This window comes from Silene latifolia, chromosome 3 (genome assembly GCF_048544455.1).
Source record: "Silene latifolia isolate original U9 population chromosome 3, ASM4854445v1, whole genome shotgun sequence".
Classification (NCBI taxonomy): Eukaryota; Viridiplantae; Streptophyta; class Magnoliopsida; order Caryophyllales; family Caryophyllaceae; genus Silene; species Silene latifolia.
The window spans coordinates 44,912,672-44,928,794 of NC_133528.1; the positions used below are offsets into that span (position 1 = coordinate 44,912,672).

A 16,123-nucleotide genomic window follows, 5' to 3' on the forward strand; every position below is an offset into this window, starting at 1 on the left:
GAAAGGTAAAAACACCTATCAGAGAACTTCAGTCCCCCATTATCACAGACAGAGAGAACATGGATCAAGTAATCAATAGCAAACTGGATATTTCACAATGTTAGAACACCCAAAAAAAAAATTACAGCATTAAAATCTAACATAACTTATTCCCGGCTATATCGTCTCCTAAAGGTACTTTCTCATTAAAAATACAATTACCAAACTGGATATTTCACAATGTTAAAAGAGCACTGTAGACATAAAAATATGTCTCATGTATTAAAAATGGGTCAAAGTCAAAATGTTGACTCATGTGAAAGTATATCGTCTCAGAAATAGGTCGGTGGATTTTAACCTGAACAGATATGTCTGTACTTAGTCCATTTTGTTAAGAAATAAAATCGGTCCACTCGAAAGATGGGTTGTGCTTTATTTCTAATACTAAGTACGGGACGTAAATGGCAAGTCCAAGAGAAACGATGCTAAGTCCAAATTGGACCCATGATTTAGCAGCCCACGAAATGAAAGACGAAGAGCCCGTGAAATTCTCCAAAGAAAGCAGGACTATGCATTATTGATATTGGACTAATTGAAGTTGTTGGCGTTATGATCTAATGATTGGGTTTTTTCCAAAGAAAAAGAGAAAAGACTCGGTCAATTAGTCAATAACCAAATGAAATTATGGTTCCACTAAATATGGGGAGAGTAGGATAAGTCCAAGATTGGTTCCAATAAACGTGGAAAAAGAGCACAAGTCCCGGAAGCTAGTTAACAAGAGAATAGTGGAGATTGTATGCATGTGGGGAACCGTAAACAAAAATAAGAGCAAAGCCTTATAAATAGAGATGGTACACTTTCATTTAAGAAAAATCTTCATAATCACAAAAAATCACATTCTCACATAAAACCAAAAAAACCTCTCTAAAACAAAACCCTCTTTACTAAAAAAATCTCTTCTAAGAGAAAGTAAGGGAAAAGAAAATACATTTGCCTCTCTACAAAAAATCTCTCCCAAGAGAAAACAAGAGAAGAAAATACATTCATTTCTAATCATCTAGATTTGAATATTAAACTACTCTTTCACCCGACGTCAAGCATCCATCGCAGTCAGTAGAAGAGAAGCAGATCAAAATCGTCACAGGAGAATCAAGTCTTCAAATCAAGACCCTCCTATTCATTCAGTGCGTAAATTGAATCAGTAGAATAACTAGTAGATTGTACCCGAAATCTTTTGAATTAATAAAATCATTATTTTGTTGCATTCTTTTGTGTTTTATCTCTTGTTTGCAGATTAACGCAAATTTGTTGTTACAAGCACCCAAAAATTCTGGACAGCCAAAGTCAAATAAAGCATAATCTCCTCGAAAAATAAAACAGTACATCATAAAAACACTAACATAACCTAGTCCCGGCCATATCGTCTCCTAAAAGCAGAATCATAGTGAAGGCTCTTGAGTTTGATAACCTCCCTTCGTCGTCTCCTGGCCTCTGCCCCAGCTCCTGTATCACTTTTCTTCCTACTCACCTCGGTCTTCGTAAGTGGGCTATTGGTGAGACAGCAATCGGAAATCCCTTGTTCGAGGACAGTGCTGGGGGCTTTTCTTGATGAACACAGAGACGGGGGTATGACTAAAGACGGGCTGCAGACATGTCTAGTATCGAGCAAAGTTTCTTTGTCTTTGTCTGATAATTTCAAAGAAAGGAGCCAAGGGTAGGGTAGTATGCACCAGGGCGTTTGTTGTTGGCTAGCGTTCGCTATGGGGTTTCCTTGCTCGTTCGACATAAAAGGGGGTAGCACTGTAATTTCGGATGAGAATGGCAAACCCGGTGGACCTGGCTGATTTGCCTGTTGAGGCATCATAGAATTGGGCAAGAATTGGTGCCATTCGGGTGGATGAACACTATGAATTCCCGTGTTATTTGCTACTTGAGATTGAGAATTTTTCCCGAGTTGCAATCCTGTTATTTGAGTTATCTGGTGAAATACAAGGAATTTCAAGGTTGATACAAGTAGAATCTATGTTACTTGGACTTAACTATAGTTGTTGGTCGCCTCGGAGTGTGTCCAACCCGACTATTTTAAGCAATAACTTTCATGTTTTGACCCAAGAGTCAGAACACGATATGCAGCCAAGGTAAAGTTATTGGATGCAACACTTGTCAGAGGTTGGACACGACCATTTTGGCTCAAGACAAAGTTTCAAAATGTCGTTTATTTGACACGGAACATGAAGCCAACTTCTTTGTCTGTGGTTTTGAAATATATTGTGTGGTTAAATTCACCTTGTCCTTGAGATTGTGGTTGGTGGTTTGTAGGGACTGAAACTCTTCAACTGCCAACTTCTTTGTCTGTCAAATCATAGTCACGAGACGGAACAAATTAAACTTGGTAAGCATAACCCAAGGGAAGTAATCCCCATGTGTAAACACAAAAGAACAATATTTAAGAAATTGAAAAATTATAGAAAACAAAAACAGACTTACTCTTTTAAGATCCTCATTCTCAGATGCCAATTCTGAAGATTTCCTCTTCAATTCCTCATAGAGTGCCTAAAAATGCAAATGATTATCAAACTCATGAATGTGATGGAATAATTAAAATATATACTACGTAGTTGATTAAATTGACTCTTTAATTCATTGATGCAATTTTCAACGCAATTTTTATCATTTAGAAACGACGTCCATGTGTTTCTATCAAGGATAAGAAGGTTGCGTACACTGAAAACAAATTGTCCCCATTCAAAATACGTATGCAACATATATTAGGCTTTAGGGATGACCACAAGATGAGAGTTGATTCCAGGAATTGAAAATGTTTAAATTTAAAACTACCTGTCGACGACGAATTGTCTGTCTTGCAGATTCTCTATTAGCTAAAATCCTCCGTATTCTGCGTGCTTCCTTTTCAGCCTATGTGAAGGGAGTCAAAGCTTATTCAAGTCAATTGTTACATAGTGGTGTCATTGCGGCCCAAATATGCTGTGCATGAGTCGATACAAGTTATTGAAACTAACAATTTTAAACATCTCTTTTAGAACGTTTCGATCACATTTAAGAGAGTATCTGGTGATCATAAACGTCATTGTCATTTCATCATAAAAGTTCAGTGACGTTAAATGAGATGAGATGATGAATTGACGAGTGTATATTTCAAAACTTACGTAAAAACTGAATAATTTCCGTAACACTACTACGGTGCTATAATCGTCTTTACAACAGTCTCGCTAATACAATGCTCATATGTTCTTGGAGGATTGATACTACTTTGACAGAAAGTCATATAAGATTGAGTGAAAATATTGATGTCAATTGTGGAATACAAAGTTAGGAAAGTACCTCGGAGATGTCATGTTTTGACCTAACACCAGTCCGCAGAATGGCAGTCGGTCCGGCTGGCTCGTACTCATCCTCAACTTTTACATTGGTGCTTGGCTGGTCATCGTTCTCACATTCTTCTTCATGCAGAGCGTTCTGATCCTGTAATAATATAAAAGGTTAAAGATTCTACAAGGCCTTTGAACAAATTAAACTTTTAAAAATAAGAGAATTTCGAAACTCTATAGCGAGACGTGACTTGTTGCGCACAGAAGGATCAACAAGGATTGATAATACCACTTGAGTGATAGACGCCACTACTTGTTGGAGGAGATCCTAAGATCAAGAGGACGATATTTCCTGGTACCAAATAAAACTTTCTGGGTCCTAATCACATCATTATCAAGGTATAATCAAATTATGTAAATAAATAATTACAACAATACAACGTATGATTGTATGAAGGAAGGTATATCTATATCTATAACACCATTTAATCAACAATCCTACAATACCACCACTGTTCAATCAGCTTTTATAGTAGTAACTATTTTGTAAAATTCTTTGCTTGTACACCGAGCGTGCTAATATTATAATTTATAATATAATATACCCTAACAACTATAAATTGTTGATTTATATTTTACTTAGACTAGGTTTAGTGCCCGGCTTCGCCCGGGCTACCTCTATTTACCGTTAAATTTTATTTTCAATGAAATAAACTATATTGGAGTTGTCTAACTCACACGTTTACTATTAGTAATATATTTTTCTATGTCATATCTTGTAATTATGATAAAATGTAAAATTTATTTTCAAATTATGAGACACGTTCTCTACCCCGCTATTAATATTATTACTTTCACGACATTCTTTGTTAATATCATTACGTTCACTACTCCCGTGGTTACTATTGTTTCTTTTACTAATTCCTCTATTTTTACTGTTAAATTCATTATTCCCGTTAATTTTATCCGCCCTATATTTAAATAAATAAAATATTTTCTTGAGTCGATTGGTTATTTAATGTTCACACTTTTTCTCATTGTTACCAGTGTTACTTTCACTACATTCTTTGTTATATTTACTACTCTTACTGTCATTATTATAACTGTCACTACTTTCACATTAATACCGTTAATTTTATTAATCCCGTTGCTGCTACTATTACTTTTACTACATTTAATTTAATTTATAATTCTATGATGATACTAATTAATTCCATAAGTGGGGCATGTTAATTTTAAGGAAAATCACTATATTATTGTGTTTTCTAAATTTAATTACTTTAATTTAATGTAGTTTCCATAAATATTCTTCATCAAGGCATCTTTTTATTATACTTTTAACCAAAACTATATAATATTTACATTGAGATCCCTTTATCAGGTCCATCACACGGTGCTATCGATTTAAAACTATATAGTATATTTAATTTGTATAAATTTCTTTAATTACATTGAAGTCCCTTGGTTTCTAGAATTAATATATAGTATTGATTGATTGATTTTGATTAATTATTTACAGAAATTGGTGTAAATTTCGTAACTCATTAGCTTACCCTTTGTGAGGTGGTGGTACATCAACGGCAGTACCAAAGAATTTCTAAATATTTGAAAGGAAAATGAAAGAGTGCCACTGAATGACACCAATTTGAGCGTCACCCTCTCACTTGGGTGAATTGAGACCCCTTCAATTAAGAATGCATGTGAGAATGTGACACCCTAAAAAAAGTTGACAATTCGTTTTCTCAAATAGATTATGGCGAAATAATTATTTAAAAAAAAAGAAAAAAAATTCCTGATTCGGGATTCCTGACTAGGAGTAATGCTCGACTGAATTTTTTTATTACGAAAAACAAATTGTAGATTATGGCGAAATAATTATTTACAAAAAAAAAAATTTGCTGATTAGGGATTCTTGTCTAGGAATAATGCTCAACTGAATTTTTTTAGGGTTTATTACTATAAAAAGGCATATGGTGCATGAAACTCAAACATAGAGGATACCATTACCCAAACTTAAAATGAAAATGAGTTAGCGCCACCGGACGGCGCTCAATTTCGGCGCCACCCTCACATACAATAATGCAATAAATGTAGACCCACAAAATAATGGATACATCCCATAGAATAAGTGAGGACCCCAATAATAAGGGGTGAATGTGAGAGGGTGGCGCTGAAATTGGGTGCCACCCGATGGTGCGCCGTATCATTACTGGCTACCAAGCGTATTGTGTGCGAAGTGCTAAAGTTCAAGAAAATAGTGAATTTTCCTAAAAAGTAGCTTCTAGCAACCGACAAGACCCGAATTCTAATTGACCCGAATTGACCCAGCTTGCACCCGACTGTAGTGGATCCCTTAGCCATATCTATTTAGGGCACTCGATAAAACCCTAACCAGAAAAATCAGAAGATTATTTCACTAAATATACATGATAAAAATGAGTTATCACTTAAAATTCTGATTATATTATATTCTCATGAATCCTTGTTCAATTTAGAAAAAAATATTTGGTAATTAAGGGATGAATAATGCGTGCCATGAGAATAAGAATATAATTAGGTTGTGAATAATGACCCAAAGAGGCAAAGAATACGAAAGTAAGGCAGAAGATCTGAACACGTCTAGCGTGATACAACTGTTTTCAAGGAAAAAAATTCCGGTATCACTACGACAAATGTCCAAATATTTTCCTTTCTTCCGACCTATGTGTACAAATCCATTAATCTGGAAGAAAAACCGTACCATATTAAGATCGAAAGGCAAGGGCAACGAGTAACCACCAAATTCAACACTTTCAGACTCGCTAACTCGCTTGTTACTTGACCGTCTACCTTTACTCCCCCACCCAACATTATCAGCACCAACACCGCCACCGCCCAAACTCGCCAACACCTCCGCCGCCTCCACCTCGCCGTAGCCCATATATCCCACCCTTAACAACGGAAGGTACGATGCACTCGAACTACTTACACTCATTTTGCAAGACAGCATATTATGACTGTCTGTATATGTGATATTTTGTAGCCTAAGCGGCTTACAATATTTTCATTAGTAAATAGTAGTATGTTAGAAATGGTATCAAGTGTGATGAAGGGAAGTGTGACATACAAGTGCCAGTTATTTATAGCGGCAAACTGTAATTTAAGCAGAAAAACTGTTGGTGTGTTAGCCATGTGTAACGTAAGACTTAATTTTGACACGTGGTGTTTATGGAGTAGTTTGGTGTATCTGCGTTTGACACGTGTCTTTTACTAGGTGCTGGACACTTTGTTTTGCCAATACCGTGCTATACTACTTGCGTCATCCTTGTTACTAGATATTACATTTTAACTTTAAAAATTATTGGAATTTTTCATTTTATTATTGCTAGATATTTAGGAGGTATATTCCTTGTATTTGTAGGTTACCTTGGGTGTGAGGAAATCGTTTGGGAATGAGAATTTGCACACATAATGTAATGGCTTGGTGAACATGGTGTTAAGGTCCAATGGGATCATGCATGGATCAATACGAGTACTCGCCAACTTGTCTACCGTCTACACTCATCTTTCAGCTATTTGCGTTACAAACATTTTTGTTTTTGTTAAAACGAGTTAAATATGAGATACGATTTATATCGTGTACAAAAACTTTAAAAACAATTAAGTAAAAAATATGTCTCAATTATTTAAATGAAATATTATTTTATCTATTTTTATATTAAGATGCGCATATCTTTATCTTGAAAAAGACCAACTATTTGTGCAAAGCTTACAGCTTAGTTCTTAGTTTTTACTAGTACCACAAAAAAAAGGTGTTTTGGAGAGCGGAAAGCACCATCTTCCATCCATATTTTTTTGTTTTGACAGTCAAGAGAGAGTATTTATGCCCTTGCATCTCTTGCAATGGCATGAACAACCTTATTAAGATACCTAGGGCAGTGACTTATAGGAAAACAGTGACATGAGAAAATAGATCAATAATACAACGAATGATGATCTTTATATCATGGTCCACGGCTACAACTCCCCCAACTTGTAAAGCTAGACTCAGACAGTCCGTATTAGCATCAATATGGCGAAAACCCAGTGAGATGGCATCTTGGATAGCAAATTTCAGGGCAAAAGCTTCAGCCTGTGTAGCGGAACCAGCCAAAAAAATGGTCTGACCAAGATGGAACTTGTGCCCTTTCTTGTATAGAAGAAACCAACCCGCAGAAGCTTTAAAATCATGAGTCCAAAAAGCATCACATTTGATCCTAACATGACTCGAGCAGAAAGAGCCCCAATAGTGAAAAAAGGGCAGTGATTTTTAATACGGTTGTAATCGCTATCCTCAAGCAAAATAGAGAGCATCTGATTAGCCCCAACATATTTTGTTTTCCGCGCTTCAATGTTAGTGATGACATCTGACAAAAGTTGATTCAAAGAGCCATGAAGATTAAAGTTCAAGCTATTGAAGATCCAAGTACACCGCAAATACCAAATTCGCCATATCTGTAACACCCCTTCGTGCCCAACCAAGGTAATCGGAAGATGTCACCATCCCGGTTTCTCGAGGCAGTGAATCGGAACTACAATTAAGTAACATTTTATATAAATAACATGTTTAATGGATTACATACATAATAAACGAATGATACAAGTCATGACTACTATAACCTCTCTAATACAACTATGTCAACTACCAAGCGATGACTCAAATGAACTCAAAAGCTCGTGGCTCGGCTCGTCCCACTCGTCACTAAAACCAACTTGTACTCAAACTGCTCCCCATATGATCGGACATATCATATGGATCAACATAAGCCACTCCAATTAAAGCAGGTGACGATTACACACAACCAACACACGCAGTTCCAATGATATTAGGACACAACCTGAGTATATAAATATGCAACATGTCACTGGAAGGCACAAGACACGACTCTCCATCCACTACAACTCCGCAACCACCTCACCGGTACCAGGAAGGCATCCATGGTACCAATAACCCGGTGACGGCACCGCAGCACCACCCACCAAACAGCCGGACCGCAGTCCGTAATACAGGCACTCGGGACAAACCCGTTGTACCGAGCCCGAGCACTAACCGGACCCCTGCCAGGCGTCGTGACATCACACGAGTCCCTCCGTACTCTAGTCATAAACGTGCACGTCCCTCTTGGAGTGCGAAGCTCCAAGAGGCGACCAAGTGTAAGACGGTCTACCGACCCATCTTACGACTCCTCAACAACAAAATATCACCACCACAACTCCACCCCATTCTCCAACATATACGACAATCACGATGAATGCAAAATGCAACACAACATGCTAATATACGACTCATCGTGGGACACATCCAAAAATATGTCATGAACACCAATTCCTCAAATATCCCGACTCTTTAAGTCGCCATAACTCAATATCATGCTATTATTCATTTTCGACAACAACATGAGACTCACAATACTCCCAATATCATACTATAATGCAATACGACTTATATCATGAAAACAAGGACAATGGACACACGAACAAGCATTCATATTACTAAAACCGAGTAGGAAAATCCCACCTTTTTGCATACTCCATAATCAATCTGAGACAAGCAAGATCCCGTCTCGTAAAACCGTCTCATCCTACATAAATTACATAATAACCATCACAACACATCCTATATACTTTTATTATGTAAAACCCCTTATTATTACCCATTAATTACCCATATTACTCATAATAATTATCAATTAATTACCCCATCAAAAAACCTCAAAAATTCGGGTTAACATAAAAGAAAGAGAAAAGGTAAATTCTAACTTACAAGGTGAAATGAAGAAGGAGAAGGGTATAGATCTTCAAACCCAAGCTTAGCATCCATGGAAAAGGTTTTAGGAGAGTTTTAGAGAGGAGAGAGAGGATTTGGAGGTTTAGAAAGAAAGAGAGAAATGATTTAGGGTTAGGTGGAAAAGGGATCCGACATAGCTTATATCGCATTCTGTCACAGTGCACTCGGTTGAGTACTGAGTCCACTCGGTCGAGTGCTACTCACTCGGTCGAGTACTGTCTGTACTCGGACGAGTGACACCCACTCGTTGCACTACAACTCCCACTCGGCCCACTGCATACTCACTTGGTTTAGTACAGTTACACTTGGTCCACTGTTTAGCCATTCCTCACTCACAAGTAGCCTCTCATCTAGCCTAAAGTTCTCTCACACATCCCAAGGTTCCTTTGGGTATTACAATCTTCGCCCCTTTAAAATGAACTTCGTCCCCGAAGTTCGTCTCAACTCTCTCTTTTCACAACTACTTACTCAAGTCCCACTACCTGCTCTTATGCACGCTCTCATCACCTCCATCGTCCTCTACTCTCTCGTAACTTCCGTCATAGTTCTTACCATCATCATCACTCTTATTATGTCAACATCGCGTACCTTTCGCATATCCTCACCATACACACTCTCTTATACTCATCACACTGGTCCCAATGTTCTCCTTATTCTGTGTTCGTTCTTTCCAAATTGTTACATTCACTCCCTCTTAAAGAGAACTTTGTCCCGAAGTTCACCGCACAACTTTTATGATAACACTCTCATAATCCTCATAAAAGGATCCAAAATTAATTAAGTTCCGGATTTATCACACTCCCTTACTAATTATAATTCCCACAATTAAATCTTGTCTAACCATAATAATATCGTTTATATAACTTCTATACTACGGGTCTCCCAAAAGTCAAAGTATAAGGTCGAACTCACGATTTAACGTTCTAATATCATAAACAAGTCCCGACTAGCGGCATTACATTCATACAACTCTCATGACTATACACATGTATGTATGCGTACATACGCAATAAATTTTGTATCAACGTGACAATAATATGATTTTACAAAATGATTACCAAAAATGACCAAATATTACTCGTAGTATGGATTCATTTACGCCCAATATTATCACTTCCATATACATCATGCCACGTGTATACCACATCAAAACCATCACACATGATCACACATGTTTCTCCATACCTACTTACATCCATGATAAACACTTTCGTTTGTAAAGAAGATTACCATACTCAATCATGCATTTAATAACCACTATATGACACATAAATGGCACTCATCACGTAATATTGTGTAACACTCATGCTTTTAGAGCCTTAATCGGTCAAAGCACTCGACCGAGTAATGTCTCACTCGACCGAGTAGGGGTCTACCCGACCGAGTAAGTCCGTCAGTTCTTATGTAGGCTACGGGAGATCGTCACTCGACCGAGTGAAGCTCCACTCGACCGAGTGAACTGGTCACTCGATCGAGTGACCTGTCGTTGTTCAGCTTTTGTGCGAGAGTGTTGTAGGTGGCCTATCACTCTCAAACCCTTATCTTTTCAGATTTACTTCACTAATATCATCCTCACCTTACCCTACCACTCTCTAAAAACCTCTAAAAATATTATACATCTTATCCTTCAAGATCTAGCTCACACATTTGGAGAGTTGTCTTCCATTTCTTGTTCTTGCTTACTTGTTAGCATTTGTAAGTTTATCCCTAACCTTTCTCCCTTATTCTTATTTTAGTAGACCTTAATTTCTCTTGTGTGTGATCTTCTAATTAATTAGGGTTGTGACTAATTAATTAGGGTTGTGACTAATTAATTAGGGTTGTGACTAATTAAGCAGGGTAATTAAGGGAGTTAATTAGTATCGTTGTTGTTGTAGTAGTAGTTAGTAGTAATAGTAGTCATAATTTGTGTAGGACGAGACTTCATGGAGGAGCCCTTCTAGCTTGGTTGGTTGATTGATTGAAGACTAGCGAGAGGTAGGGTTTCCCTACTTAGCTTTGATGATATAGATGTTTATTTGTGCATTAATTAGCATTAATGACATTGTAGTTGCATTATAACATGAGTAATGGTAATTAGGATTTGATGGTATGTTGTTGTTTGGGAATATTCTGTTGGAGTTAGTGTCCTCCACAATAGTGCGTTTACATCATAAATCTCATTAAAGGAATATCATCAAGATATTTATTTTATGATCCTCGTCAGTTGATAACGTAAATCAATAAGGGTTGGCTTACTAGAGTTTGACGTTATTGTCGTGAGACGGCGGTGATCAACTGACCCCTTTCGGCCACACCTAAACGAACGAACCCCAATTGACAACTAATTAATTGTATGAGATACAATTTATTTAGTCCCTAGATTATTGACTAAAAGGTTAGTTGATTCTTTTTAGAGAGATTTCGAGTTGCGAACTCGAGGCGCGTCAGTTATTATTTAATTATGCGATAATTGAATAATAAATTTTATGAGACAGGTTTTAGTTAATTAATTGTTAATTCACTAAAATTGTACTAATTGATTAATGTGATTAGTATTAGTACGTAAATAATATGTGTAGCGGTACACATATATTTACGGAGTGTTTTGGACAAAATTAATCGGGAAGCATTTAAACATAAAACGATGTTTAAATAAAATTTACACGTATTTGTGCGACAAATATAAGAACCAATATGGACCCGTAAATGGGTCATGGAAATCGTGTAAATGAGATTGTGTGTTGCTTTAGTCATAATCATTCCTCTTACACAATTTCAGTTCCCATATTATTTCGTTCTTTTCTAAACTATGCTCCATTGGACATATTAAAATAAGGCAAAAAAACACTCCACTCACCCACTTAAAAATCCGGCCTCCCCTCTACTATAATCTATCATTTTGGTTCATTTTTACACAGTAACTTGAACATTGCATTTGATAGAAAAAGTGTAGAAATTTTTTTATCTCTCTAAAAATTAATAAAAATCATTTACTAAGAAGTTAGTAATCTAAAATATTTACTAAGAGTGTTAGTAATATTTACATATTATCAAGGGAAAAATTTAACAAGTATCTAGTTAATACTTGTTAGATTATTGGGTTTTGTTCTTGGGTGCATATTGAAGGAGATCTTCTAATTTGAAGATTTGTTCTAGGAGGATCTTCCATCATTCAATAGCACAAGAATAATCTAGATAGGTGATCTAGATTGTGCCCTTATTACCATCAAATCAATGTAAGGAAATTGTATTTCCTTAATCTTTATTATTATGCTTTTATATTTGCATGCATGTTACATAGATCACTAAAATAATATATTATGAGATAATTTGTTTTTAATTAGAGAGTCTAATATGGATCTATGATCTTTCAAGTGGTATCAGAGCTAGGCTTGTAATTTACATGTTGATTTTAAGCATATTAAACAAATTATGAGATAATTTGGAAAAATCAAAAATTGTGTTAGAAGAGGTTTTAGCACAAAAATTTTTGGGCATGCATACCTACTGATCTTAAAAGGTTTGTGGTAAAATTTGGTGACTTGTGAAGTTATTTTGCCATTTTTAATGATTTTGTTGAAAATCGAGTCAAAAATGCCGTATTTTGGTTAAGAGTTAACTAAAAATAGTTAAAGTTGATTCGGGTCATGAAATTTTTATATTATTTCATATATATTTTCTACAGATTGTATGTAAAATTTCGAAGGTTGGTTTGAAGTTTTTCATGTTTATTGATTTTATGAGATAAAAGTCGATAAAAGTGAAATAAATTAATCATAACTAGTGTAGAACCCGCGCACAAATGCGCTGTTTTTTAGATAATAATACACAAAGACGTCAAATATTATAGCTTGGTAAGCGGATAAGAGCGAAAATTTAATAGTTTTCACACTAAATAAGATTGATATTTAACTAAAACTAATTATATAAATTATTACGTAATTATTAAAAATAATATTATTATACAATTACATTTACCAAAAGAATAACCTCAAGTAATGACTTAAATATACAATAAAATTAGAGAATTTGCAATATGAGATAGTCAACTTGTAGAGTACCTTTGTAGCAAAAAAAGGGAAATAGAACTATGAAAAAAATTGTGGAGAATATTTTTCTCATATCATCCTCATTATTAATGCAATCCCACATGTATAGTAAATCAAAATATCTCATTAATGTGTATTTACAAATTAAAAATTAGTAATAGTATCTCCTATTTATGGTATATAATTAATACTTGTATGATATAGTGCGAGGACCAATACAGAACATTTTACTTCAGCGGAAAAAATTGAGAGACATCTTATTCTTTTAGTAGAAGGGAGATGTGTTAAGTTACTTTCTAAAGTAATCATTATTATATTATGAAAAATTTAGCAATTTATAGTTTATAGTTTAATACCAATTTTATTTTATTATAATAAAAAAAAATCATAATTTTGAATTTAATTAAAAGATTAGAGTATAATTATAATTATAATAAAATTATATTTTAAGGAAAATATAAATATTTTATTAAAAGAAAGGTTTAATTGTTTCCTTTAATAAGACAAATGCATTTTGGAGGGAAAACTAAGAGAATTTTTATTCTCTTAGTAGTAGGGGGATTAGTAGTAGGGGGATTTTGAAACTGATGATTCTGCCCTTGATAAATTTATGTACATTTAAAAATATGTTTTAAAAGTTAAAAGTGAAATTTAAAATGTGATTTCACCTTGTTTTGATGTTTATTGGTTTTAGTGGTTAAAAACCGATAAATATCGATCTTTTTCTTCATAAAATTTATCCGAAATTTTTGGGCATTTTTTATGATATTTTGGTGTTCTTGGGAGTGTTCCAGAGTACTCAAAATTTTTAGTTTCAATTTTTGGTAATATTTTCAATTATTTTGGATTTATTACTTATAAGATATGTGTTTACCAATTAAATTAGCAAAAAAAAAAAAACACCAAATCATACTAATTATTCATCATCAAATTAGTGAGGACTAATTTTTGAGGTTCAAAATATTTTCGATAATTAGTTTGGACTTAAATGAGATTTAAGTGTTAATTATTGATTTTTAACAAGTTAAATATCGATTAAATCCACAAACCAAGCAAGATACCAACGATTGTAAGATAGGGCGATTTTGGCATCATTTTACAGCATTTTAAGAATATTTATTTATGTTGAATGAATGGTTGTCATTTATTTAAAGTATTTATTTTGTTGTACCTAGTATGACCTAGTCATTTTTAATCGTTATTACCCGAAATGAATGGGAATAGCGATTTGTTTGTAATTTAAATACGATCTCGTATCGTCGGTTTGTAATTAATTAATAGTTTTATTTATTTTAATTAATTAATGTATAATAGGAATAGCTATGTAATTTAATTGTAATAGTTATTTTTACCGGCGTTTCCAAAAGACGGATTTACATCAAGACGGAGTCTATTTTTGGAAAGGTGTTCCAAATCCCACAAGAAGGAGCCACTTTTGGAATGAAGAGGCAAGGGACCAAGGAGTTGGTTTCCGATATGTAATAGTCTAGTTTTTTTTTAACTAGGAGGCCATACTAGGATTATTCATATGCTTGCTTGCTTTTAGTTTTCCGCGCATGCCAAAATCGCCATTCACATGTATTTTATTTTCGCGGTTGTCAATTCACGTCATTTACATTCACCGACTTAGTTCACTTATAGGGAATTTATGACTAAATTGACAAGATCTCTCACATAACTAAAATTGAGATTAGCCTTACCAATTAGTAACACCTATGAATCCCTTGTTCATTAGAGCCATGCTCGCCCAAGCGGGGTATTCTCTTTTTACCTCGGGTAAGTAGGGTGATAAAAGGTTATCACGCACCAAACTTGGTTGGACTCAACGGGATATAATACGGTCTTGTGTTCCGGGGCTAGTAGATGAATTTAAGGAAATTCGTCGACCAAGAGTTCTAGAGGTAGAATTAGTCAAACGTTGACTTACCGAATTTACACGATTATGGGATGTTTCGCCCAAGCGATGCTCATTTTTGTTTAAAAATGGATTTTGGAATCATTTATATAATTTAGTGGGAGATCGTTATATAAATGTTAAAACTTGTTAAACATGTTTCACAAGTAAATTTTAAAACAATGAATGTTAATATTTCCTTATTTTGTTGTAGCATTTTAATTCGCAATGGCAACTTCATCAACTCCATCGACTACTCCACTAGGCAAAGATTCATGGCTAAGGTCCGTAATGGACAAATGTACCTTAAAAGATGACGGTAGTAACTTTCTTGAATGGGAATCCAACATCAAAAGTGCCGCGTTATTCGACAACGTAGTTGATTACTTGACTGATGCCCCTCCCATCGAGCCCGGTCCAAGGGCTTCATCGGCGGTGCGGACCGCCTATGATGACTACATGAGGATGTCCAATGATATCAAAATTGTGTTGATATGGTCGATGTCCCCAAGTCTCAAGCTTTCATCCATTTCTTTGAATACGTACGAGATATTCACTCGTATGACTACTATGTTTTCACAAACACCCAAAGTCCGCCAATACGAAGCGACGACACGCTTCTTTAAAGCAAAGCTTGAGAGGGGCCAAAAGGCTGGTCCTTGTTTAGGTATTTTTACCCAAATCGATTAATTAGGGTCAATGTAGTCTATATTCGTTGGTTGAATGTATGTTGATAAGTAAATAGGGAAATAAAGTGCGTAATGTAAATTGACAAGTAAGATTTTGGTGACGCGGAAAACCCAATGTGGGAACAACCGCGGGAGGGACGATACCCTGCCAAGTATTGCACTATATGAATAGGAGGATGATTACAATGATAACGTTTATGCTAATCTTGCTGGCGTTCGGTGTCAGGCCTGCAAGATCTCAGACGGGTGTATATTTGTGAGTGATATGCCGTGATGTGGTGGTCTTGAGTATAATCTTGAATGAATGTATGGATGAGTGAATGCCCTTCTTGATTCGCTTCCTTGGCTATTTATAGGGTAAGAACCCTAGATATGTCCTACCTCGAATATGGAAA

At 35.3% G+C, this 16,123-nt stretch overlaps 1 protein-coding gene across 1 annotated transcript; it reads right to left on the minus strand.

The window, feature by feature from the left end:
* Positions 1 to 64: 64 nt before the first annotated feature.
* LOC141649014 (uncharacterized) lies at positions 65 to 6,228 on the minus strand. The gene is made up of 7 exons (XM_074457717.1): positions 6,049 to 6,228; positions 3,322 to 3,462; positions 2,818 to 2,895; positions 2,467 to 2,532; positions 2,266 to 2,331; positions 1,301 to 1,957; positions 65 to 233 (listed from the first exon to the last, which is right to left on the minus strand). The coding sequence occupies exons 1-6, from the start codon at positions 6,226 to 6,228 to the stop codon at positions 1,385 to 1,387; spliced, it is 1,104 nt and encodes a 367-aa protein (XP_074313818.1). The 3' UTR covers positions 65 to 233; positions 1,301 to 1,384.
* Between the last annotated feature and the right edge of the window lie 9,895 nt (positions 6,229 to 16,123).